Consider the following 27,925-nt stretch of genomic DNA (forward strand, 5'->3'; position numbering starts at 1 on the left):
TTAAAAATAAAAGCATAAATGAGTAGAGGATCAAGACATACTTTATTCCAGCTTATCAGCAAAGGGTGGTTCCCTCCACTTTAAATTTTGTCATTTAAGGGATATTGTTTGGCTCTACAAGTCTACACCTTCTCCAGGCATTTTGATGTTTTAAAAAATATATATTAACTTAAGAAACTGGCAAACTAATCCTATTTCCTTTATCTCAAAAGACATAACATGATTTTAAAATTTACTTTTTATTTAAAGTGGTAAGGTTTTGAGGAAATACAAAAATTAGAGATGAACAGAGATCAAAAATTAACTGTAATATAAGAACATCATAAAACCTTCCAAAACCCTTCCCAGCCTCATACCCCAGATAAGGTTTCATAGAGTAAATTTCTTTGAGGTCAAAATGTTAAATAATATCACAAAACTGTTGATATTGCTGCACTACCCTAAGTAAGCTCATCTTTGGTTTAACCACACTTCTGCATTGCTGAGTCCCTTCCTGTTCAAAGTAGTAGATGACTACATTCTACAAATTCTGCAAGTGGCTGACTTAAAACCCCGCCATCATGAGGACCTGTGTTCTCAGAAAATACATTCACCTTTTGAGGCCCTATGATCTATTTAAAACTTCCTGGGAAATCAGTTTAAAGGTAAAAAAAAAAAATCATAAAAATTAAATTTGTATAAACATACATTATACTAGCACTGGAAGGCCTGGTCTCTAGTTCAACTGCCCACTGAATGCAGGCATGAATGCCTGAGAAAGAAGAAAAAGTGAGGGAAGGAAAGAAAGAAACAGAGATATTAAAACTTGCCTCATATACCCAACAAGGTTACTCTAAAAGCTACATGAGATATGTAAAAGAAGTTCTAAACTTATTTTTAAGCCATTTTCAATAGTTGGGGGTTAGGTTCATGAACTCAAGAAAGACAACAGGAAAAAGGTGAGTGATAAGGGGATATGAGATAAGACTACTCTGCTTAAATGCCAGGGTTCCACATTAAATCTTGTTGGAAGAAAGGATTCTACAATTTTTTTAATATCCTTGCTACTATTTAACTTAGACTGGTGAAAACCCAGACTCTACTTTACCGCTGATAAAGTTCCCTACCTACTAATGAATGGGGAAGTTAGTACTTTACATTTTGACCTGCTTCCCTGTGGTTAACTCTAATTGTTTGTGAAGTGCTTCCTTATATCTAGTTCAATATTTCTGTAATATGTACCCATTGTTCCAATTTAGGATCCCCAAATACAAAAATGTTGTACCACTCTCCCACAAAACAGCCTCTTCTTCCTTTTCTATCAATTCCAACACTTGAGCCAGGGTTCTACAATCAACACCTTATCCAGAAAATGTAATTAAATGCACATGGAAAACATTGTTATTATAAAAAAGTACTAAACTAACCAGGTCAATAAATCAGTAGAGAAGTATCCTAGCTGTTCACTGCAGGACTTCTGCAGAGGAAATCCAGGTTCTTCAGGAATCGTAGCATTTTCATTTTTACCTGAAGGTTGTAAAAAGGGTGACCACCTTAATTCTAAAATCACTCATAGGGATGATGCTAGTCAAACATAGAAGTCCCAATCCTTAAAGCAGTTGTCAGTTTTTACTCAATAAATTTCTACAAAACAGTGTTTTTAAAATAGAAAGCAACTTAGAGATTTCAGTCTGTGAAGCATGAAACCACCCAGGTTAGAAAGTAAAATTAAAATACCATATATTATTGATCCCTGGATATCCTTTTTCAATCATATTCTAGTAACTTAGCAACAAGTGTACTTAAAACACATTCATCTGAATTTATTTATCAAGTTCCTATTTATAGGTAAATGTCAAGAGAAAGAAAATATGCATGGGTCTTCAATAAGCAGCTGCACTGCAAAAATACAGCATCTGAAAAAGATTTTTGTTTTTTGCAGCTGCTCATCCTCAGAGCAAAGACGAGACAACTGGAAGCAGACATGGTCATGACCACTAGAAGGGTGCTGGACAGGTGATGAGCAGCTGCTCTATGTCCACTGAGAACCAAATAAGAAAAGGTTACAAAATAGATCATGGTCGCCATGGTTAGCCATTTCCAGGAAGAACTCTGAAACTTCAGGGGCTGGGAGCCATTGGAATGTTACAAAACAAACTCACTAATATTAATATGTTTAAACATTACAGAAAAAGGAGAGATGTACTGAATAGACTATCATCTAGAATATGAGCTCACACAGGATAATCTAGAAAGTGTCTTTCATGCTCATCTCTTCATTTCATGTTATTTACAAATTTTTTTCCAGGTGTAATTTTTTTATTAACTGTATTTTATAATTTTACCCAGGTATAATTGACAATTTGAAATGGTATATATTTAAGGTGTCCAATTTGAGTTGATATACACAAATATATATACATATACATACATAAATGCACACACCTCATACATAAACATACACACACACACACACACACACACACCATTTACCCATTTAATTAATATATCCAGTACCTCATACCTTTTGTGTGTGTGTGGTGAAACACTTAAGATCTAGCATCTTAGCAAATTTCATCAAGTACACAATGAAGTATAGTTAACTGTAGTCACACTGTTGTACATTTGGTCTCTAGAATTTATTAATCTGATATAAAGTGAAAGGTTATAGCCCTTGACTAATATCTCCCCACTTAATATAATCTTAATTTAAAAATACCTCCTAGGTTGTATTTCAGACCTAGAAAGACCAACAATGTTTTCAGCAGAACTTAATTTTGGAAGCTAAAGTTTGTCCCTTTGGTTTGTAAGTCAAATTAAAGCTAACTTAATTAGTTCAAGTGTTTAGACGTTGGTAATACACATCATATATAAGATAAGAAATGTGAGGGCTGGAGCCAGCAGGTGGTGTGGTGGTTAAGGCGTTGGACACTCCCACATGGTTGACCACGGTTCAAGTTCTGACTGACTAAGGTTTGAGTCTCGGACCTGGTGGCTTGCTCTTGCTTGCTCTCTCTCTCTGTCTTTCTCTGGCAAAACTCATGTAAAGATGATAATAATAATAATAATAATAATTTTTTAAATGTGAGAGCTAATTGAAATATTGGTGCTGTCTGTGTCTAAAAATGTAAAGCAAAAAGAGCAATTACCTTATTATCTTAAAGGATTAAAATAATTTATATGCAAGTGTTTCTCAAAGCAGAGAGTATCAAGGTCAGTTCCCCTGGCTTTTAGAAAATCATACAATGACACAGCACAATCAATTCCATTTTAATAACTAAGAAATTAGGTAGCTATTAGGGAAAAAAAAATAGTAACACCATCTTACTACCAAAGCAAACAAAACCTTGTGCCTACCATAACACTGTATTTTTCTTTGTACAGCACAATTTAAACTCTGAAGATGTACATTTTTTCTTCAAAGGTAAAGAACATCTATTTGTTTATTCATACTTGCTTTCTTCAGACTATGATTAACAAAAATAATATGTTCTTTATAGTACAGATAGTACTATGTATAGCAGACAGTTAATCCTTAGCAAATAAAAGGCATAAATGGAAAACTAATTTTAAAATGTATAAACAGTTTTCATAGAATTTTAACTGGAGTTTTTCAAACCTTTGGAAATTTTCACTCACCGGTACTTGAGAAATAGGTTTTCCAATATTTTACCACAATACTCATTTTTTCCAAGGTCAGTGGTTCAGTTAAAGTTATATCAGCTCCATGCCCTGAAATACAACCTAAGAATCTTTATATTAAATAGTGACCTTATGATTTTTATTTGAAAAAAAAAAATACCATATCCAGCAGGCACATACCTTTAAAATTTTCAGAGATTATAAAAACAAACAGCAAACTTGTATTTTTCTTCTTGCCATGTCTGAGAGGGGTGAAAAAAAAAAAGTTAAAATGAAGTAGAATTGTCATTCAATAAAAAACAAGATTCAAGACTTTAGCTTATTAGAAATTAAACTATAGTGACTTTTAGTTCTTTAGAATTTAAAATATTATTAATACGATGACTTAGGAAAAGTAGCGTCTCAAAACAGTGAGGGAAAAGGAAGATCTTTTATTCTTTAAAAAAAAAAAAAAAAAAGGTCTAAACCTTATCCAAATTTGTTTACCTGATCACAAGTTTACAAGAAATTTGGAGGAAAGAGACACAATTTAGATAACAACTATAAGGATGAAATCAGCAAAATCTTGAATGAAATTCTATAAAACTAATTATCCCTTAAATGTAAATACTCACTCGCACACACAACCAGCAGATGGCATAATAGTTGCATTGCTGGACTCTCACATAGTCTACTACAGTTTGAGTCCCAGACCCAGTGGCTTAAAACTCATAAAGGGCACATGTGTGTGTGTGTGTGCTCAAAAATACCAAGAAAATGGAGAAGGGACTGCAACATGACCATCCTCCCTGGGCTGGGGGTGATTTCTTGCTTTCTGTTTCTATCTCTCCAGCAAGCACATGCACCTTACAGCAAAAATCTCTCTAAAAACAAAAACAAACAAATATATATATACAGGTGTGGTATGATCTCGGAGAGCCTCCACTTGATGCCTGAACTCCAGCCAGATGTTGCTCTGACCCACAGCAATAGCACAAGATACCCATCACCAGCACTTGTACAGAGCAGGGAATTCTGGTTTGAGTCACTCAATAGCATTGTGTGTGAGAGGAGCTTGTCTATTCATGGCTTCTTTCCATCACAAAACGGGTAGAAAACACATTCACTGCTTCAGGGTTCTAATCTGCGTGTCTCCTTATGGCTCCCCTTCTGTAAGATTCTCTGTACTTTTTATACATGCTGTGTTTTCTTTAAACAATTACATTTGAAAGATGAGTTTTGTTCAGCAAGCTGGCCATACTGCCATTGTACCCCCTTCTTTTCAGTACAGTTTTAGAGTGCAGCGCAGTTATTAGACCTTCATTGTCTGCTCAGTCGATACACATACATCTTGACTGTTTGAAAGATGTTACAGCTGTCAAAGTCTTCATGGACTCTGAAGAGAATTTCTTGTGAAGTTGAATGCAAGTGTACTGTCATTCATAGTGTTTATATAAAATACCAGGAATCTTCACTTTTGCTACCTTGACATAGCATTGGGCTATCATGTTACAACATTGAAATACACTGATTTATTAAAAAAAAAATACTTTTATAAAAAAAAGCAAAACCAAAAAAGATAAAATTAAATTTTGATTTGCATAAACTCACAGTTTAAAGAAAAAACCATAAGATATCCACAGAAACATGAATACTGATTGGATATTTGATTTAAAAAAAATCAAAGAACTGTTAGTCATTTTCAGATATAATGTTGAAATTGTGGGTTTTTTGTTTTTCATAAGAGTCCTTAATTTAGTCAGGTACTTATGGTATAAATTCATAAAGTATTTATGGATGAAATAAGACAATGCTTTATATTTACTTTAAAATAATCCAGTGATGGGCAGGGATGGGAGCTTCCCTAGAGGGAGGGAGAGGGTACAGATAAGGCAAGATCTGCCAGATATTGGTAACTGTTGAAGCTGCATGAAAATTCATTATACTGTTTTTGGATTTTCTTCCATTTTTACCAGTGGGCACTGTGCATACTAGGGAAGAGGAGAAGGAGAGGAGAGGGGGAGAAAGAAAGCAAGAAAGGATCTCCCACAAGGAATGGTCACACTATAGTCTTGTCTCCATTTCTCCCTCCTTTCGAGATTTATACACATGAGCCCAGCATGTTTCTCTTTCCATTTTTTAAAACAATTATTTAATTGTATTTGTTATTATTATTTATTTATAATTTGACCAGAGAAAGAAAAGGAAATGAGGAAAGCAAGGTACCAGATTTGGGACTCAAACAATGATTGGCCATGTGAGAGTCCAATGCCTTAACTATCACGCTGACTGCTGGCCTGCCCAGCATGTTTTTCAAATAGCAGGGTCCAGGACTTGAACCACATGGTTGGCCATGTGGGATCCAGCTGACTCAGCTACCACAACATATAAGCTGGCTCTTGCTCTACTTTTATATGCTTGAAATTTTTCAAAATAAAATATTCTTAAAAGTTGTAGTATTATTATGACCTAAACTCAAGAGTATAAAGAAGCCAGAATTTCTGATAATTTGATGGATATTGAGCCTTGGCATTAGGCAAAATGAAATTATTTTGGGGAACCAGCAGTTAGCGTAATGGCTATGTCGCTGGACTCCCACGTAGTTGACCACGGTTCGCGTCCCGGACCCAGTGGCTTAAACTCACGCCGGGTGCGTGTGCGTGCATGCCCAAGATCCTAAGAGGAGAATGGAGGAGAAGGGATTGCGGCATGGCCATCTCCCCTGGGGGGTGATTTCTAGCTTTCTATCTCTGTCTGTCTCTGTCTGTCTGGCAAGCGCACGCACCCTATAGCAAAAAATCTCTCTCAAAAAAAAAATTATTTTTCAAGGACAATAGTATGCAAACCAGACATTAATGAGATGGTTAAAACTACCTAAGAAAAACAATCTATTCCTTTTTTTAATTTGTAATTTTTTTTAAATTGCCAGAGGGTATGTTTGCTCAGTAGAAAGAAAGAGAAAAAGAGAGACAGAGAAAGCACCCCTAATAGGGCATGGTCATATCACAATCCCTTCTCAAACTCCACTTCCCTAGCCCATCATGATTTGAGCATGCATGCATATGCACATGTTTTCAAGCCACTGGGGCCAGAATTCAAACCTCAGTAGGCCATGTGGGATCCACTTTGTAAGCACAGCGGTTAGTTAACAGTTGCAGTATAGGACCAGCTCCAAACTATTCTTAAATATTTAAAAACATAAACATCATATATTAGTATGTGGTTGCATATGGTTATTCAATCAGTAAATCAGTAAAACAAAACCTGGAAGAACCCCCACTGGTTAATATTGTTAGTTTATCTTATATATGCAGTTAAAAGTAAATACACATTATCCTGGTTTCCAAATTGTATTATATATCATTTGTATATCTGAGATGTATATTAAGACCATTCAGGTGGTACACTCTGTGCTAGGCTTTGGGGCATACTGTGGTAGATAGGTCCTGCTGCTCTCGTGGAGTTAACAGTCTTGCTGTAGAAAATGAAGTGACAGAAAACGTGCCCTGTGTTGTGAAGGAAACCCACTGTGTGCAATGGGAGCACATACTTGGCACTAATCTGCTTTATAGACTCAGGAGAGGCTTCCAGACTCACAGGCCTCCAGGCTGGCTAGGGGCTAGTCACAAGACCGGTCTAGGGTGGGGAGGGTGGAGGCAGATATGCAGCAGCAAAGTAGTATACACTCTGAGCACAGGCAGCAGCACTGCACAGGCCCTGCAGTGGTGAAGGTGGGTTTGATAAGGTGCAAGAAGTCCAAGAAGGCTCCAGCACAGAGCCTCTGAGGGAAAGAAGCATGAGAGGAGGCCGAGAGACAGGAAGCGTAGACTCCAATTGCAGTATGCCAGAGGAAAGATTTCTGTTTAATTAAAATGGGCAATGGAAAACTCTTAAACTTGGAAGCAACATGATTATAGCTGGGTTTCAGAAAGACTAAATAGGTGCCTGCCTATTTTGGGATAGACTGAGGTGGGTGGTGTAGGGTAGCCTGAAGAGACCATGTTAAAATTATCCAGGTAAGAGCTGATGGAAGAAAGAAGGCATACCTTCAAATATTCTGCAAAAATATATAATGCAGAATATTTACTAAGTTAATTACTTCAGATGAGAAGGGTGATTGCTTAAATAGGACATTTACCCAACTGAGGTTTATTCAAGCTTGATTCTATTCTATGAATTCTGAGGAATTGGGGCTGGAAGAGAAGAAACAAAAGAATATATAGTTTCTATAAAAAAAATTTTAAAAAGAGGTACAGGCAGAAATACTATTATTCAAATAGGCACATGTTGGAGGGAGGACAGGATTTGACTGGCTACCTGAAAGTGGAGGCGAGAAGGCACATCAGCCACTGGTACAGTAGGGTACAGCAGCATGGTGGGAATGGGAGTGACCAGAATGATGCCTGCCATGATGAGAACAGTTCACACACATTTTTTAAGTGAAGAGAAAGTGTGGATTAAGTATAATGAAGGAAAGGAAAACAAGATAAGGAAAGAAGTAGAAGGGAAAATTATCTTAACAGGTAGAACCACTGAAAGAAAACTATTGGGTAGTTAAGTTTAACTGCTGAAATAAAAAAATACAGATTCACAAGAAGTAAATTATCACTTATTCTATAATTAAAGAATTTATAAAGTAGAATCTTTACTTTTCAAAATCATCCTGTACATGTACATTTTTGAAAATTATACAAATTGGTTTTACTGACACTAAAATTATGTTAGCTTTGAACATATGCTTTGACTTTCACATGTCAAGCTTTACCTATGACAGAATTATTGAATTTTTTTTTCATTAGCACAGACTCACTCAGCAAATGAAATGCTTAAACATTCTCCAACAGTGAAACCCTTACTGTGAAACTATATAGGGACTCCAGCAGATTGAAAGAGTTCCTAAAATCCAACACTTTGGGGTCTTACGCTCCGTTTATGATTCATATTCTGGAGACCAGCAGTTAGTGTAATAGCTATGTTGCTGGACTCCCACGTAGTCGACCACGGTTCGCGTCCTGGACCCGGTGGCTTAAAACTCACGCCGGGCCCGTGTGCGTGCATGCCCAAGATCCCAAGAGGAGAATGGAAGAGAAGGGATTGCGGCGTGACCATCCCCACTGGGGGGTGATTTCTCGCTTTCTGTCTCTCTGTCTCTGTCTATCTGTCTGGCGAGCGCACGCGTCCTATAGTGAAAACCTCTCAAAAAAAAAATGATTCATATTCTGTACAAGTCAATAAGCTAAAAGAGTTTCTGCTGTCCAGGCCAAGAAAATATCTTCTTTCTAATGAATGAATGTTCCTTAAAATAAAGCTAGGCAATGCAAAGGCACAACAAAACAATAAACTCTTTTATCCACCCAACTAATACCATTGTATCTTCCATATACCAAAATCCCAAAGACCTTCTCAATTGAAAGTATCTTGTGCTTTATAATTTTGCAATTCAGGCCAGCAGGTGGCATGGTGGTTAAGGCACTGGAGGCTCCCACATGGCCAACTGTCATTCAAAAAGCTACAACTTACTTTCTGCTCCAGAATGACATTTCTCTCAATCATCTACACAGTCATTCACTTGTGCCTAAAGCAAGGCAGATGATAGGTGCTATTAGTTAAGACTTCTACTGAGTTGGGAATAGCACAAGACATGAGAGAAAAACAAATACAGGTATATTCCACAAATTATCTTATTAAAAAAAAAAAACAACCTCTTTTCAAGCAAAATATTAGAACCACCACATGTCTATCTGCTTACTTAGCACCTTCTTCTACTTTCTTTTCCTTGATATGAAGTCTGTGGGGTTTTTTGGTTTTTGTTTTAGAGAGATTTTTGCCATAGGGCACATGCACTCACCAGAGAGACAGAAAGCAAAAAAAATCACTCCCTAAGAGGATGACCATGTCACAATCCCATTTCCCTCTTGGAATCCTGGGCATGAGCCCAGGATATATGCCCCACCTGAGTTTTAACCGGCCGGATGCAGGACTTGAATGGCGGTCAAGTACATGAGAATCCAGTGACATAACCGTTACACAATCTGCTGGTCACAGGGTTTCTTAAATATTTTCCAGAGGACATGATCCCTTATCAGAGAGACAGCAACAGGGAGAGAAAGAGAGAAAGCATCTCCCTGAGGGATGGTATGCCACAATCCCCCTCTTACATTTCTCCCTCCTTTCAGGATTGTGGGCCTACATTCACATGCTGCTGATGTACTTTTTAAGAGCTGAGTCTGGTACTTGCACTTCACAGTCCCATGTGAGATTCAGTCGCCTTACCCACCACGCCAAAAGCTAGCCCGGTAAGAAATCTGAAGCGATGTCATCAGGGCAATGAATGCAGCAAGAGGGAGAATCCAGAGTATCAAATAGGAAATTCCCTCCTTCAGCATGTTATGATAACTGTGATTAAACATAAAGACAGTTCTTAAACAGAACAGAATTCTTACCCTGTGCAAAAAGTAGCTTCAAGATATAGTTCACTTCTTATTTAAGGAAATACAGAGCTCTACTCCATTTAGAGGCAGAGCTAGGATCCTACTCTTGGAAATGAAGAACAGGACCAGCCACACTGATTTCTCCTGTGCTCTTCTGAAACCATTTCTGTTTGGTTGATAGTAAGCTTGGCATATACTGAACATCAAAGGTGTAAAATAGGTGGCTTTAATACAAAAATCAAATAATCACAGACTTCTAGAAAGGACATGAAGGAAAGAATAAAGAGCTCTAGTCTGAGTTTTGCAAAAAAAAAAAAAAAAAAAACAAGCCCATGTGGAGAGGTGTGAGTCACTCAGCCTCAATTTTCTCATCTGTCAAGTAGGCATGAAGAAATCCTGCTCTATTCCACTACATAGTGCTCTTGTAAAAATTTAAAGTACTGCATAGCGAGATATGACAATGAATCCACAACCAGAGCAAATCTAGCTGTAGTTTTTTTTTTAGAGGTGTGTAATAAAATGGCTGCATTCTCAGAAGAATAGTTCACAACATGTTTTGGAAGTGACACTCACTTTGAGGTAAATAGTTTGCCTGGTTTGCCTAGAGTTCATTATCCCAACAGAAAGCCAAAAGAACATGTCAGACAATGGCACAGCAGTAACACAACTGGACCTACAAGGGAAAGGTTCTCGGTTTGCATCTCAGGACTTCCCTAGCAACTGGGTACACACATGCCTGTGACCCAGGCTGGCTGTGAGTGTATCATAGTGTGAAGACCCTATTGGGGTGCCTCTCTCTCTGTCTGTCTCAATCTCGTGAAATAGTATACTCAAAAAGAAAAAGAAAGCTAACCAGCCATCCAGTCAGCCAAAAGAAATGTAGAAGACCAACTGTTCTGAAAAAAAAAAAAAAAAAAACACGACAAGTGTTTATACTCCACCTCCCCACCATGCCTTCACAAGTGGCCCAATGATTTGGGATTTCTTCCTGTTCCAACCTTTCTCTTGCCTTAACATAATTTTCCTGCTCCTGTTTATTCAAGGATTACGATATTGTCTCTGAACTTTCCCGTTTAACCTATAAAGGTTCATCCTATAATTTTGACCAGCTCTTATATATCACTATTTACCATTCTATTTTATTGAGCGCTTGTGTAGAAGTAGAACAAATTCATTCTGATCTAACCCTGTTTAAACATACCTTTAGCAGCCCAAACTCCTGTATAGTCAAGCAGAAAGACTATAACTCTCCCACTGCTGGACTCCAGTCCTATAGAGCTAGAATGGGTTACAAATAAGCAGGACTGGAGCCAGCAGGCAGCATGGAGGTTAAGGCACTGGATCCCACATCACCAACTGCAGTTTGAGTCCCAGACCTGGGGGCTTGAAAAACACACGAGGTGCATGTGCATGTGTGCTCGAAGTCCCAAGGGGAGAATGGAGGAGGAGGTGTGACAACATGGTTACCACCCACTGGGGAATGATTTCTCACTTTTTCTATCTCTCTATGTCTCTACCTTTCTTCAGTGAATGCACACACCCTATAGCAAACTGAAAGTCAATAAATAAATAAGCAGGACTTCTTGGAATATCAGAGATTGCAGTGTCTGGAGTCAGTGGCTCTAGAAACCCGCAGGACTTCAAGAGACACCTTCAGTCCACAGCTATAATGACACCAAGCTAAGAATGCTCACTTCCTTTATTATTTGCCATCACAATTAATGAACTCTGAAAAGATGTGGCATTTTAACAACAGTTATTAAATAGGAGTACTTAGGGGAATAATGTAAGCATTATCTACCAAATAAACTTCTATCACCAATTAATTCTTACATTCTCACTCATACCTATCTATCACTTTTCACATTAAAATGATAATTCTTGTAACTCTAACAGGCAACAAAGACACTATGTGTATAAATTTTGCCCATAAAGATACCCCACATTTAAGAAATTAAAGTAAAATATGTATCATCTTTCAAGAATTTTTACAGAAAGTTTAAAAAAAAACTATTCTAAATATAAAGTCAAGGTTTTTGAAATTTACCTAATTAACCTGACAGCTTCCAGCTCCTCAGAAGTAAGTATAGAAGACATCTTTAGGAAAACCATGTTGAATGTGCAATCATCCAAAAGTGTCGCTGCCTTCTTCACATCACTAATGGTTATAGTGACTTCTGTATTTGAAAAAAATGCCTGAATGGTATCAGCCAGGTAGCAAACAGTGATATCTCCAACTAATAAGAGATCTATTTTTGCCTGAAAGAGAAGGAAGAGAGCAGAAGCCCCACATAATTAATACTGGGCACAGGAAAATGTTGTGTATGAGCAGATAAACACAGGTGATAAAATAACACAATGATTGACTCTATAGCTGAACTGTATTGTCAACTGTAAACACCTCAAAGATAGAGACTATTAATTTGATGTCTTCAGTACTCAGGGTAGTAAACGTCTCTGATTTTTTTGTTGTTTTAAATTTTGCTCACTGACACTATGCTTCCATAGTTTTCCTACAAATTTCTCTCATCTCATTTACAACAGATAGGATTCTGAGGACCCAGTTTCCCAGTTGCCTGATCTGCTGGGAAACTCTGTTTACTGTGAAGAGAACCAAACTGGTGATTCTCCCACGCAATTTTTTTTCATGAAACACATATTCCAAAGAACAGAAGAAAATCTAAATTCTTAAATCCTAAGAAACAATCAATGTCTTTTCAATGTAATACATATACTATTCAAATATTTGTATATTTGAATATTTTCCAATATTTAGAACTAAAGAGGCTCTTTATTTCCATGTAGGGGGTATTTCAAATTCAACCAGCTAGAAAATACACGATTTACATCTTTGCCTTTTACTTTTCTGTGACTTATTCTCTACAGAGAAAAACTACCGCCCACTATAAAAGCCAAAGAATGAGGATGCCTCAGTTAATGGAAAAGAAGACAACAGGAAATGTCAGCCTATTTACGGATCCACATTAGAAAACAGATTTGGGAGTGGACTAGAGTTGAAGCCCTAAGAAATGAGTTGAAGGAGTTGGAAACAGCTTAGACAAAAAGAAACCCAGCTTGCCAAAGGTGCAACTCTGCAGGGCAGAAGGCTAGAGTGGGTGGCTCACCCTTCCCCGTTAGCCTGGTTTCCTGAGGGTTGCAGGAAAGAACAGGTGAGGCCCAAGAAACCAGGTGAAATTTCCAAGTAAGCATATCTTCTGCACTTCTATCTCTTCACCTCGTAATTTTCTTCCTTCTTGATTGTTTTTAAGTAAGTCTTCCTTTCTCATTGCTCATCTCTCTCAATGCCATTGAAGGATCCCACTGTCAACAGGGTTTGTGTTTATCCTTCCAGACAATTTCTATGTCAAACATGACTGACACATGTATAGCTCTTTTTTCATAAATAGGGTATGACATTTTTCATAAATGGGATATTGCATTTTTTAAGTAAACTTTTTTCACTCAATAATACAGTTTAACAATTACACAAAAATTATGGCTCACTGATAACATTCTTTCTTATTTCCCAGGCTATTACTGATTTATTCGCTTAAAAAGGTTTTCTGGGACCAGCAGATGGAGTAATGGTTATGTCGCTGTACTCCCACATAGTCAACTACAGTTCGAGTCCTGGACCCAGTGATTTAAAACTCATGCTAGGTGCATGTTCATGCGTGCCCAAAATCCCCAGAGCAGAATGGAGGAGAAGGAACTGCGCTGTGGTCATCCTCCCTGAGGGGGTGATTTCTTGTTTTCTGTCTCTCTGTCTTTCCAGCAAGCATATGTGACCTTAGCAAAAATTTCTCTTAAAAAAAAATAGTTTTACAACATTTGTTGGCATCTGGGGTAGATATGCTCATTTATCATCCTTTTTTTTAAAAAAAATATTTCATTTAACTTTATTTTATTTATTTACTTTAATTTGACCAGAGAGGGACAGAGTATGAGAGAGAGAGAGAAAGTGAGAAAGCAAGCCACCAGGTTCAGGACTTGACCCTTGGCTGGCAATGTGGGAGTCCAGCACCCTTAACCACCATGCCATCTGCTGGCTCTCATTTATCATCTTAATCTAGTCTTCCTCATATCCAGTAAAAATAATTGAGAGAACCATTTTCCTAACATTGGATTTTATCATTATTACAATTCTGTGATGAATATATATATATATATATATCTTTGTGCAAATAAAACATATCCTAGAGTCAAAACTATAAGATTAGAATTTTTTCATTTTTGTTTTTTAACTTAGGTACTGCCAAACTATTCTCCCCAAAAGATACAAAAATTTATGTCTCCACCAATAGTATAAATGACTACTCATTTCCCCAAACCCCTAAAAATAGATTATCCCTTCAAAAATGTTAACAGTATTATGAGGAAAAAACTTTTTCTTTTTATTGGCATTTTTTATTAATTGTGGAGTTTAGTAGTTTCATTGGCAATATGCATTTCTATTTCATATTCTGTTTATTATATGTGTCCACATATTACCTACGTCTGTCTATTTGCGATGTGCCTTTTTATTATTCTGAAGGAGTTCAAATATTCTGGATATCAGTCAGCTATTATTTTCTAATCTATCACTCAACTTTTCATTTTAATTATAAGGTCTCTTGTCATAAATGTTAATACTTAGTAACAAATCTACCATTTCCTTTATGGCTTTTAAATTTGGTCTTGCTTTCAAAGCTATCTGTTTATGTTAAAATATGTTTTTACAGAGTATTGTAATATTTTTATGGTTTTATATTTTGCATTTAACTTTTTTTGGAAGAAAGATTTTTGCTATAGGGCAGATGAGCTCAACGGGGACACAGAGACAGGGTAGATGGTCACATCTCAATCCCTTCCTTTCCATTTTCCTCTTGGAATTTAGGGCACTCATGCACCTGTGCCTAGCTTGAGTTTCAAGCCACCCAGTCCAGGATTCAAACCATAGTCGATCATGTGGGAGTCCAGTGACTTAACCACTATGCTATCTGCTGGCCCCTACATTTAGCTTGTTATCCACTCTGAAATTTATTTAGTGGTTAACATGAGATAGCCATCTGATTTATCTTTTTCAAATCCAGAGCTAATTGTCCCAACAGTATTACTGAGCAGACTAAACTCATGGTGTTTTCAAATGTCATGGGACAAGCATGTATGCGCGTGCACTTGTGTGGATTTGTGGATTTCATTCTAATCCTTTGATCTGTTTGCCTATTCATGGTTAAAACCCCACTGTTTAACTACTAGCTCTTTATGGTATGTCTTGATATTTGATAGAGCATTTGTTATTTTTCAATTTGCTCCTTAGATATTTTCCCAAAATTTCTTACCCAACAGAATCTTAGTATCAGCTTTGATTACAGTTGCATTAATCTTAAAGGTTAGTTGGGTAATATCACTGCTTTATGAAGTCACCCTATTTAGAAAGTATGACTAAGAGAATCTGAAGTCTTTTAAAGTTTTTAGTTTTATGATTACTTCCATATAAATGTTCCATGTGTCCTTGTATAGTTATTTCTAGATATTTCAACATTAGGAGGTCATTGTGAAGAGGATGTTTTTTCTTACTAACTACATTTTCTGATTGATTGATTATAGTTGACATATAGAAGAATATTGATTTCTATATAAGAAACTTATTACAAGTACTTTATGGTACTCTATTCAGTCCCATATTTTAGTTGATTCTTTTCAATTTCCTAGGTAGATATCTATATTGTATAAAAATGACAATTTTGTCTCTGGTCCAGAATTTATGCCTTTAATTATTGATAAAGCATTGGCTAGAATATTCAAAACAAAGAGTAAGAGCAAAATGACCAAGCATTCTTACCTCGTTCTTGCCTTTACTGAGACTATTTCAAATGTTTTTATTAATACACCTGATACTTTCTGAAGGTTTCTCCTCAGTATCTGGTTGTTTTTTTGTTTGTTTTTTTGTTTGTTTTTTGTTTTTTGTTTTTTTAATAGAGACTTTCTTGCAATTGAGTGCATGCACTCACCAGGAAGACAAAATGCAAGAAATCACCCCATGGGGAGGTGGCTATGCTACAATCCCTTCTCATCCATTTTCCTCATGGGATTTTGGGCATGCATGCACACATACCAGAGTGAGTTTTAAGCTTCTAGGTCGGGGACTCGAATCACGATAGACTACATGGGAGTACAGTGACATAACCATTACACTATCTGCTGGTCCCCTGATCAGTATCATTTACCAAGTTAAAAAATCATTTCTCAGGGTGAGCCACATAACATAGCCATCACTATGCAGAGTTAAATACTGTGTATAGGAAGGTGGATCCTAAATGGCAAACCACAGTGTGAATCCCAATCCTGCTAGCTTGAAAAGCAGAGTATGTACGCATGCCCAAAGCTTTAATGAGATGAAAAAATGGAGGAAAAAGACTGCACCGAGACTGTGCCCCACTGAGGGATGGTTTCTCTTTCTTTCTCAGTGCACACACCCTCTAGCAATATATATATTTTTAAGTTTCTACTTGGAAGCTAAGAATTACAAGTCAGAATATTCATTTATCAAATTCTTTCCAGTATGAACATGATTACTTTATTATTTTTTATCCTTTAATCTTTTAGGTAGTGAATTACATTAATAGATTTCCTATGTCAAGTCATCCTTGCATTGCTGGGATAAATCTATTCATAATATGTAACAGACTCAATTCATTTGTTTTAAGAATTTTGCATCTATATTTGTAAGTGAAATTGGATACAATTTTGTTTTATTGTACAGCCTTTCCTGGCTTGGGTATCAGGGTTATGCCAGCATTGAAGAATAAAGTGGAAAGCTTCAATATTAACCCATGATCTTGAATACTTTATAAGACACAGAAATTTTGTGCTTCTTGAAGTTTAAAACAAGTCTATAAAATCTGGTCCTAAAGACATATGAGTGGGTCTTAGACTACCCTTTACGGTCCTTAGAGATTACTTGGAAGTTTAAGTTTTCCAAAGCTTAAATGAATGTTGCCACATATATTTTAAAAATGCACTCCATCTATATTTTCAGATATAGTAATCTATACATATATATAATTTTTATTACTGGCACTGAGCTAATTTTTCTAACTTTAGAAATATTTCATCAATTTTTTATCTTTTTTTGGTAATACTTTCCAGAGACTAGAGAACTGTGTAAACCAATACAGTAGGCACATATGGCTATTTCAACTTACATTAATTACAATGAAATAAAACTTGAAATCCAGGTTAGTTGCTCTCGCCAATTTCAGGAGCCCAATATCCACATACAGTAAGTGGCCAGCATATAACACAGCACAATCATAGTACATTTTCATCACTGCAGAAAGTTCTGCACAGCCTAATAGAGGACCTAAATTTTCTTCCAATGGGCACTTTGTTGTACCTCAGATTTTGATGGGTTCATGTTCACTCACTGCTGTAGTTTATCATTTATCATTTCATTTAGTATTTCTATTTTAAAAATAAATATCGAGCCAGCAGCTGGTCTGGTGGTTGGGGTGCTGGACTCCCACATGGCCGACCGTGGTTGAGTCCCAGACCTGGCAGCTTGCTTTCTCACTCTCCCTTTCTCTATCTCTCTGTCTCTCTCTAGTCAAACTGAAATATAACAACAAATGGAATTAAATAAATAATTCCTTAAAAAAGAACAAATATTAAGGAGTCATATTACATGCTAATTTTCAAGAGGATAGAGGGTTTGGTTTGGTTTCTGTTGTTTTGTCTATTCATTACTCATTATTTCAGTACACTGTCAACAGTTAATGTGGCTGCATGATGTCTGCTTTTTAGAATTTGAAATTTTCTTCACAGTCTCACTCATGCTCAATTTTGTTGCTGTCCCATAGGTATCTGAAAACAATGACTATTTTCTGTTGGACATAAAGTTCTATATATCTTTTAGAACAAAACTGCTATTTTCTGACATATCAGGTCTACTTGATGCTTCATTTTATGAAATAGGTATGTTAAAATCTCCGTTTCTAATTTTTTTAAACTTTTTAACATTTTTTAATCTATTTATTTGTTGTGATTTTCAAGCCGCCAGGTCTGGGACTCAAACCACAGTCGGCTATGTGGAAATTCAACATCTTAACCACCTGCTGGTCCCTCTAATTATGGTTTTGACAATTTATTGACTCCTCTAACTATAGGTTCTAATTATGAGTTAGGTACATAAAGGTTCATAATAATTGACATATTTCTATAAATATATGACTTTAATATTTAATATATACTATATAATATATACTGTTTATAAAGTATGTTATTAAAAATTTATGTAAATATATTGATAATTACATATATAGAAAATTATGAGATCTATCCTTTTATCCCTTTCAATGCTTTTCACATGAAATTTCAGTTTTTCTCCTATACGACTATCAGTTTTTCATACCCCTCTATTTTGAACCTTTCTACATTATTTTCATCTCATGTGATTTTAACAAATAACATAACTGAATTTTTAGGTCCTTTTTTCACAGATGAGCTTTCCGTTTTTAATGTAAAAATTTAAGTAATTAATTACAATAACACTAATACATATTAATGACATTAATGTAACTGATTAATATTAATTGTGAAATGGTTACAGTTTAATGCGAAACAATCTTATTCTTTTCATTTGTTATGTCAGCTTTCCTATTTATTGTTAATTTTTTCTTTTCCCCATGTCTGTTAGGCTGATATCATTTACACTGTCTTCTATCCATCCTGTTGCTCCTATAATGAAATCCTTTATTACTTAAGTGGTTAACTGCCTTAACTTTTTTTTTGAGAGAGATTTTTTGCTATAGGGCATATGTACTCTCCAGAGAAGCAGAGAGACAGAAAGCGAGAATGAATCACCCCCCTTCCCCCATTGCGGGGAGGTTGGCCACACCTCAATCCCTTCTCCTCCCTTTTCCTCTCAGAATTTTGGGCACGTGCCCAGTATAAATTTTAAGCTGCTGGGTCCAGAACTTGAACTACAGTCGACTACATGGGAGTCCAGTAATGTAACCATTATGCCATCTGCTGCTCTCAATTGTCTTAACTTTTTATTTTGAATTTAATCTTAGATATACAGAAGGATGTTGCACAGTATGGTGAGTTCTCATAAGCTCTCACCCAGCTTTTCTATCAACATCTTACAAAACCATGCTATTTTTACCAAAACCAAGAAGTTGAGTTTTTCATTTTGTTTTTTGTTTTTCTTTTTAGTTTTAGTTTTTTGTTTTTGTTTTTTTGTTTTTTTTTTTTTGTCACACATGCAGACACACAAATACTTTAAGTGGAACAGGAGGTAGTGTGGAGGCTAAGGCACTGGATCCTACGTAGGCAACTGCATAGTTCAAGTCCTGTTCCTGGTGGTTTGAAAAATATGCTAGGTGTGTGTGCATGCATGTCCAAAATCCCAAGAAAATAGTAGAGGAGAAGGGATTGCAGCATGGCCATTCCCCCTGGGGTGTGATTTCTCATTTTCCTTCTCTCTCTTCTGTGAACACAAGCACCCTAGGGCAAAAAAACTACTCTAAGAAATTAACATTGGTACAGAACTATTAGCTAAATTATAAAAGTTATTATTTTCCCCCATGTCCTTTTTCTGTCCTCAGATCTCATCTAAGACCTCTTATATTTTTCATGTTTTCTAGTATTCTGTAGTCTGCCATGGTTTCTCAGTTTTTTCCTGACTTTTGAGGAGTGCTATCCAGCTACTCTGAAGATTTGTCCTGCACTTTTTTATAATCAGGCTGGTAAATATGAGTTTTAAGAACACCACAGACATAAAGTGCTTCTCATGAAATTATGTACCAATGGGCCAATCCCCAAAATCCCAAGAAAATAGTAGAGGAGAAGGGATTGCAGCATGGCCATTCCCCCTGGGGTGTGATTTCTCATTTTCCTTCTCTCTCTTCTGTGAACACAAGCACCCTAGGGCAAAAAAACTACTCTAAGAAATTAACATTGGTACAGAACTATTAGCTAAATTATAAAAGTTATTATTTTCCCCCATGTCCTTTTTCTGTCCTCAGATCTCATCTAAGACCTCTTATATTTTTCATGTTTTCTAGTATTCTGTAGTCTGCCATGGTTTCTCAGTTTTTTCCTGACTTTTGAGGAGTGCTATCCAGCTACTCTGAAGATTTGTCCTGCACTTTTTTATAATCAGGCTGGTAAATATGAGTTTTAAGAACACCACAGACATAAAGTGCTTCTCATGAAATTATGTACCAATGGGCCAATCCACCAGGGATGTTCACTTTGGCCACTCTGTAAAGGTAGTGTAAGGATTCTCCACTACAGTCACTATTTTTTCTTTCCACACAGTTTTCAGGAGTCACTCAATTCAGTAACACTCAATGGAAGGAGAATCAAGCACTACCTCTTGGAGGAAGGAATATCAAACAATTGTATTATTGACGCATGTGGAAGAACCATCAGATCTAATGAATATGTCAGAGGAGAAACTTAGAGGCTATGTAAATAATCCATTTCTCCTGAAAGATTTCCCCACCTATCAGTGTTATCTTGCCTACAGCAATTATTACTATAACATTGCAACAGTGATTTTCTATTTCCTCCCTCCTTCCTGCACTTAGTACTTGGAATTCTATGTAAGGAAAATTTGCCCCTTTTCCCTCACTTATTCAGTCAATCATGAATATAACCAAAATTAAATTACCACACAATACTATTGTTATTGATTTTGTTACTCACATTATTCCAGTCTGGCCACTGGAAGCTGGGGAGTGCTTAATTTTAAGTATTTGTAGCCATTTTCAATTAAGATAGAGTTAATTTAAAACTACAGCCTGTCCAAACAAGGCAGCACCCTTAACAGGTCTCCCTCCACTCATGGACTTCTCATGCTGCAGGTGTCTGAATTTTTGTGACGACCAGTATTAAACTTTCACATTTTTCACTAACATAATGAATGGGTTTTTGTTTCTCTGATTCCTATTTCTTGTATCTCACATTTGCTTCTTTCTTGGATTTATTTTATTGCACACCAGTATAAGCTTTGGAAATTCCCTTGAAGACTGTCTGGTAGCACCAAAGGAAATCTGGGATGTGAAAATATCGTGTGTTCTCACAAGTCAGTGTCGACTATGGGTCTGATGTGAGTAAGCACAATGAGTGGGAGGCACGGCTGGACAACAGAAAGGCTAGAATCAGCTAACTGCTGAATTAAGGTGGGCTCTTCTGTAAAAACCAAGCACTTGGGTTTATTTCCTCCTGGACAGAGCTGTCTCCTCACACCAGGAGCCCGTCTCATATGTAGTTCATTTTCTGAGGAAGAAAGTCCCTGAGTTTTATTCTGTAATTGAAAATCGTTGTTCCTGCTGCAATGGCAGTGAGCTGGGAAGAGTCCAAAGGCCAGGTGTCCTGCATCCAGTTCATTCATACCAGGGGCACAACCTTCGGGCCACTTTCATCTTTGTTTCTGTTAACACTGACCCTGGACTAGCGCTCAACTTTGTTTTTCCTCTCCATTTCTTCTCTTCATTTTAAGCTGCAGTTTTTCCTCTTTTATTTTAGTGAGAGTTTGAGCTCATCTCTTCTAAATTTCAAGTTTTCCTGTGGATCCCAGTAAGAACCATGCATTGCATTGGGTTGCTACAATTCCCTGGATTTTTACTCTGGAATATCCATCCCCTTATAGTTCCCTGGTATTTATCTGAAGCTATTATCACATTTTAAAAGGATATACTTGCTTCTGAACCCAGAGCCAACCACTGAAACAATCATTAACAAGTGGTTATAATAGGAGTGATTGTAGATTTTTAATTAACCTGGTTAATTGAAGCAACCTATGAATATCCAAAAATACCCTGTCTGGGGCAGACAAAGTGACCATATAATGTTTTCACTTTTGAGAAAAGGGTGCTATTAATAATTACACTAAATTAACACATAAAAACAAGGTGTCCTGATTATGAATAACCTATAAAATTTGCCATTACAAAGGTTTATTTCTTTTCTTTAAAACATCTTGCCACTTCATGTGTCTGCTTAAATATGCTTGAGTTTTATTCTCTCTGTGGATGTTCACTGAGCCCCTGTTACAGGGCAAATGCTATTCTAGGTGCTAGGAATGTAATGGGAGCAGACAGACAAGGTCCCTGCCCTCCTGGAGCACTCTAGTAGCCTTTCTCTCTGTTGCTAAGAAAGCATGGCTTTCAGCCCCCAGGACACAGGCAGAGTAGTGCTACCCAAGCTGTTACTGATTGTTGTCAACAGCTTGATGCAGTGGAAAAAGGGCAAGGGCAAAGGTTTTAAAGGAAGATAGACCAGGGTCTGTCGCTGGGCCACTTACTAGTAGCTTTAAGTAAGATACTTACGTGATCCTCACCTAGGGATAGTTACACTGACATTGCACGGCTATTATAAGGCGCCATTTTTTTCATAATGCCCTGTAAGTGGTAATTACCGCCATGTTTTCTCACATAACACCAAACCTGAACACAGAAATGCCAAATCAACCTAACTGGGGAGGGGAAGTGGAGAGGTGGAAAATGTCCCTGTCCAGCAGATTTAACTGGAAAAACAGCTTTACTGGGAATTACTGTCTGCCTTGAATCACAGAGCTTGGGAAACAGGCCTTGCTGAAGAACAAAAGGTAATTTTGCACAACAAAGATCAGAGGCCCAACCTGAAACCTTTCTAAGGTATTTTACCTGGCATTGCATATTCCCCTTACAGGTTCAGTTTCAATGTCTCCAATGTCTTATGGAAAAAAAGTCAAGAAAGAGCAATAAAGATCAGAACATGGGTACTGGGAAGTGGAAAGCAATCTGAGAGAAGGTGGGGAAAAGATTCAGAAATATTGAATTGTTGGAAAAGTCATAGAAAAATATGTCATGACTCTTCCAATGACCCAAGAAATGAGGAAGAACAAGCACCACTACCCCCACCCTCCTGTGTAGGAATCTAAAGTTTTTGCCAAGTGCCTTGTACCATGGCACAGAGGAGGTATGAAACAAAGCACCTCTAGAAAGATCTGATCTGATTTGCTCTTACCAAAGACCTCCTTCCCTGCCCTATAAATTCAGGGCCACAGCACACTTAGAATGTTAATCCAACAAATTAGAACACTGCTCAAGTCCACCATCCCAAGATAACTCAAATTAACGGAGTAGCTTACAATCAACGTAAATCTGAATATTTATTCAGTTAAAAATATCTTGCTGGTAGTGTCATATGAACACAGGTGATAAGAAGGACCTAATAAAAGAATAAAAGTTTCTAGTACATTCAGCTTGATGAAACTGCCTTTTATTACATTTAAAATTTTCACCTGTGAGCAGCACCACACACTCTGGAGCAATACTAATACTAGCCTTCATACGGTAGACATCTTTTTGTAGCGCTTGCTGCGTTTTTAAACAAAATCAATATATATATTCATTGGGAAATGCCAGAAAAATGTTTACAAAGTCTAAAGTGAATGTAAAAAGCATCTGTAATTCCATTACTTGGGGATAAGGCTTACTAACACCTCGGCGTATAACCTTTAAGTGTGGGCAGTTTTTAATAAAGTGACATCATCAATATCATTCTTTATGCAGCCCATTTGATTTCTGTGGTCACAGCAACACTGCAGAGCATTTCAGTCGCTATGGTTTTGAAAACACTGGATTTCCATTCGCAATCTGCGGCAGGCTAAACCCTTAATTAGTAACAGCAGGTGCTGAAGTGCTTAAAGCAAATCACTCCTACATTTTAGTGAGTTGTTATTTATGTCACCCTTATCACCGGGAGCAGTGCTGACAATCAGCAGCAGCTGCACAGCCCGATGCTCTCACGGGGCAATTTTGGGCCTCCAGTTTCCCCAGGAGTCGGGGATTTAAACAGCTCTATCTGGAGAAACTGAGCAAGCTTCTTCCCTCCCAAAGGCACACAAAAGGTTTATTAGGGGCTTCCCATGCAGGGTGGGAAACCACAATGATTTCCGGATTGTTTGATAATTAGATAGTTTATTCAAAATTCCATTTTGTGCAGCTTTGCCTAATCGTGTACCATAAAATACTATTTTTTCCATTGTGCTTACATAGGGTCCCCCATCTTGAAAAAAATATGAAAACCTGTTAAACGAATCCACTTCAAAGTGCTAATAATTCACTTCTGAAAGCTTGTTCTTAAGAAATGAGATTAAACATACAGGGCCTCTATGGGAGTGACCAAACTTCACTCAACACAGAGGGTTCGCTCACATTCACCCAGGAAGCCTGTAAAACATTCCAAGAAAGCTAACACCAACCGTCTTTGCTTTCTGGGGTGAGCGAGGTTTTGTCTGTTTTCTTCCTAATGGGGTCATAAGTCACCTTTCATTTTTATCCAAGATATGTCACAAAGGTTGATTTTGTGCTTTCCTGAGGGGATGATAAACAGGTGTTTCTGAAGGAGGCCGGAGGGCTTTTGACTTGCAGGGAGGGCATTGATGCGCCTGGCGCAGGTACCTTCCATGGGCGGCGGGTTCCCCATGTCACTGCCTATTCTGGGTGGAGGCCTGAAGACACCCTGAGACGACGTGGCAGGGTGTGCAGATAGGAATGCGGAGAACAAGCATGCCTGTATTAAATAAGCTTTCCTAAACTGAGAATACTCGCATGCTGTCTAGCCACCAGCCCCAAGTGCCTTCTAAATTTTGCCCCAGGGGTTATCTACCAAAGGGACTTTCTGCCGGAAAATCATTCTAAACTTGGCAAGCGTCAGGAGTTGGAGAGAGGCTTTCTTTGCAAAGTGGAGGAGCCCACTTTCCCTCTCAGCCTCCTTTCCTAGGCTAACAGCCCGACGACCCCAACCGCAGGACCAAAGGGCCGGGTGTCCGAGGACGGCCTCGGAAGCTAGTCCACACTTCCCCGGCTCTGTGAACCCAACAAGGGCAGCCTCTCATCCGGAGTGGCCATTCTGGAGGCCACCCTCCTCACCGTCCCCTGCAGGAGAGATACCTGGACCCGGCTTTGAGGGCCCAGCGGGCCACCCGCCCACGGCCGCCCGCGCGTTGATAAACGCAGCTGCCTGCCCTTCGTCCTCCACCGCCTCCTACCTGGCCCGAGATAAGGTCTTGCTCCTGGGTGATAATTGAGGCCGCCATGGCCGGGTGCACACGTGCGGGGTCCTGAGGCAGCTCAGAGTAGAGGAGGTGCAGCCTGCCGCGTCCCTGCCTCGGCTGCGCGCTAATGGCTCCAGGCTGCAGCTGTGGGCGCGCACGCCCAGGCCGCCCTTAAAGTGGCCCTGCCTCCGAGCCTGGCACCTGGGGAGCAGCAGGCGGCTCTGAGGGGGCCCTTCCAGGGAGGTTCCCAAGGTGTCCTCTCAAGGCGCCTTTAAAGCCCTTGCGAGACGGCGTCGTTGGCACCCTGCCCACCGCAAGTTCCCTTCCTGGGGAGGTCTCCCACCACTAGGCCTCAGGTGGAACAGCCCCACCCCCACTCCCTTCTCCACCCCTACAGGGGACTGGTTTAAAAATCTTAAATCTTGGGACCAGCAATTGGCGTAATGGCTATGTCGCTGGACCCTCATGTAGGCCAACGCGGTCGGAGTCCGGGACACAGTGGCTTAAACTCAGACCTGGCGCGTGTGCGTGCGTGCCCAAGATCCCGAGAGGAGAATGGAGAAGGGATTGCCACGTGGCCATCCCCCCGGGGGGTGATTTCTCGCTTTCTGTCTCTGTCTCTCTGGCCAGCGCATGTGCCCTATAGCAAAAAAACCTCTTCAAAACAAACAAAATATCTTAAGTCTTTTCTTCCTGTAGACAGTCCTCTCCGTTTAAATCTTAGGAATTTGCGCACACAGATTTTTTTCTTTCTTAGACAAAATGTACATAGGTTAAGGAAGGTGAGTAGTATTAGGGTGCTTTCTTTCCAAACCACCAAATTAAACATTTTAGAAGCGCTTCATTTTGTGCTGTGATTTAACAAACACTGTCCCCATTTTCTTCACGAAGAACATGAAGCAATAAGGACGTTTTCTGGTGGCTGCTGCCATGGAAACCCCTTTCTTCTTTCACTAGGCATTTGAGTTCTATGGAGTGGCAGGACCCATGGGAGTTCCTTCCTCTTGTCCATCCCTACTACTGTGCTAGAGATGTTTCCATTGCTAGAAGTGGGGTGGTTCCTTGGGGTTTGTGTAAACTTTTGCTCTCACTTGAACATAGAATATAAAAGTGGTCTGCAGAACCCACTGCCGTGTCTCCAGGTCAGCTTTCTGTTTCCTGAGCAGCTGTTCTCTGCTGCCTGTTTTAGATCATGAGAGCATGCAAAAGTACCGCTGTGGTTCTTTAGGTTTTGGTAGGGAGTGGAAGTGCAGATACATTTCTGATGGGGCCATTTTGCATTGCTTTTAGAAACATATGAATTTCACTTTTTCCTTTGCTTTTCTAACTATTTCAGAACTGAGATTATCTAACTAAATGTCAGTGACATAGTAGATTTGCTCACCAAGGTAGGACACAAGTGAAGTCATGCCCAAACATTGGGGTGAGGTGTGAATGAAAGCAACTTTGAACATTTTCCTCCTGAATGATAACCAAATTTCCATGACTCCAGAGATCTAGATTGGCAAGTCTCATGGTAAAAGTGACAAACACATTTGCTAAAGCTAATACCTGCTCATTGCTTGTGAGTAGAAAATGTCTCTTAGATTATGTGAGAAGAAACCATCACTCTGGCGTTAGAGTAAGAAAAAAATAATAAATTTCTTCTGCATCTAGAATATAAGATCAAGCTTCATTGAAAATCAACTTAGAGGGACCAGCAGATGATGTGATGGCTACATCGCTGGACTCCCATGTAGTCAACTGTGGTTCAAGTCCCAGCCCTGGTGGTTGGAACTCACTTCAGGCATGTGTGCCCAAGATCTCGAGAGGAGAATGGTGGAGAAGGGATTGCAGCATGGCCATACCCCGCCCCCCCAGGGGGGATGATTTTTCACTTTCTGTCTGTCTCTCTTTCTGGCAGTTGCACATGTCCTATAGCAAAAACCTCTCAAAAGAAGGAGAAGAGGAAAAGAAAGAAAGAAAAAGGGAAAAAAATCAACTTAGAGGAGCCAACAGATGGCGTAGCGGTTATGTCACTGGACTCTCACATGGCCAACCGCAGTTCAAGTCCCCAACTTGGTGGCTTGAAAATCATGCCAGGCACGTGTATGCAAGCTCAAGATCTCAGGAGGAGAATGGAGAAGGTGTTGTGGTATGGAGCGCACATACCCTATGGCGAAAACTTCTTAAAAAAAAAAAATCAACTTAAATATTTTCATTTCCAAAGTCTTAAAAAGAAAGAAAGCTTCCTTTGTAAATGAATAGACATCTACTGCAAAACAATGGCTTTCCCTGGGGTGGATTTTGTTCTCCTAAAAACCTTAGGCAAATCTGGAGACATTTTTCTTTCTAACAACTTGGCTTTTAGCTAGTTCGGTAATGTTGGTACAACAAGTAGGACAGCCCTCTATAAGAGCATTATCTGGGCCAGCAGATGGCATGGTGGCTAGGGTTCTGGACTCCCACATGGGCAACCATGGTTCAAGACTCGGATCTGGTGGCTTGATCTCTCACTTTCTTTCTCTCTCTCTTTCTCTTGTCAAATTAAAAAAAGAAAAAAAATAATCATTTAAATTTAAAAAGAGAGAATTATCTGTCCCCAAATGGTACTGAGGTTGAGAAACTTCTATAAACACTCAGAATTATTACACAGAAAGCCATGTTGTGAATGAAGAACTGCTAATGCAACTTGACCCACACAGAAATCATATCACATCCCAATACCTCCTGGGGCTTGTCCATCTGGGCCATCTGAGACTGGCGGTGGATTGCTGTGTGATGACTCTGTTGAAGGAACCCATCTCCTTATCTCTCCCTCAACAAACTTTGAAAAAAATTTCTTGAAAAGGAATTATAACAGAATAAATCACTTCACTTC

The 27,925-nt window shown here is 38.5% G+C and overlaps 1 protein-coding gene across 1 annotated transcript in view; it reads right to left on the reverse strand.

Annotated features, from left to right (window-relative positions):
- Positions 1-25,265, reverse strand: part of SOHLH2 (spermatogenesis and oogenesis specific basic helix-loop-helix 2) — a 51,356-nt gene extending 26,091 nt beyond the window's left edge. Inside the window, exons 1-5 of the mRNA XM_006154168.1 lie at positions 25,060-25,265; positions 12,079-12,290; positions 3,802-3,863; positions 3,619-3,723; positions 1,407-1,506 (exon numbers count right to left, since the gene is read on the reverse strand). Of these exons, the coding sequence (XP_006154230.1) occupies positions 1,407-1,506; positions 3,619-3,723; positions 3,802-3,863; positions 12,079-12,290; positions 25,060-25,107 (527 nt within the window). The 5' untranslated portion in view covers positions 25,108-25,265. The remainder of the gene's footprint in view (positions 1-1,406; positions 1,507-3,618; positions 3,724-3,801; positions 3,864-12,078; positions 12,291-25,059) is intronic.
- Between the last annotated feature and the right edge of the window lie 2,660 nt (positions 25,266-27,925).

Source organism: Tupaia chinensis, unplaced genomic scaffold (genome assembly GCF_000334495.1).
Source record: "Tupaia chinensis unplaced genomic scaffold, TupChi_1.0 Scaffold000402_1, whole genome shotgun sequence".
Taxonomy (NCBI): domain Eukaryota; kingdom Metazoa; phylum Chordata; class Mammalia; order Scandentia; family Tupaiidae; genus Tupaia; species Tupaia belangeri.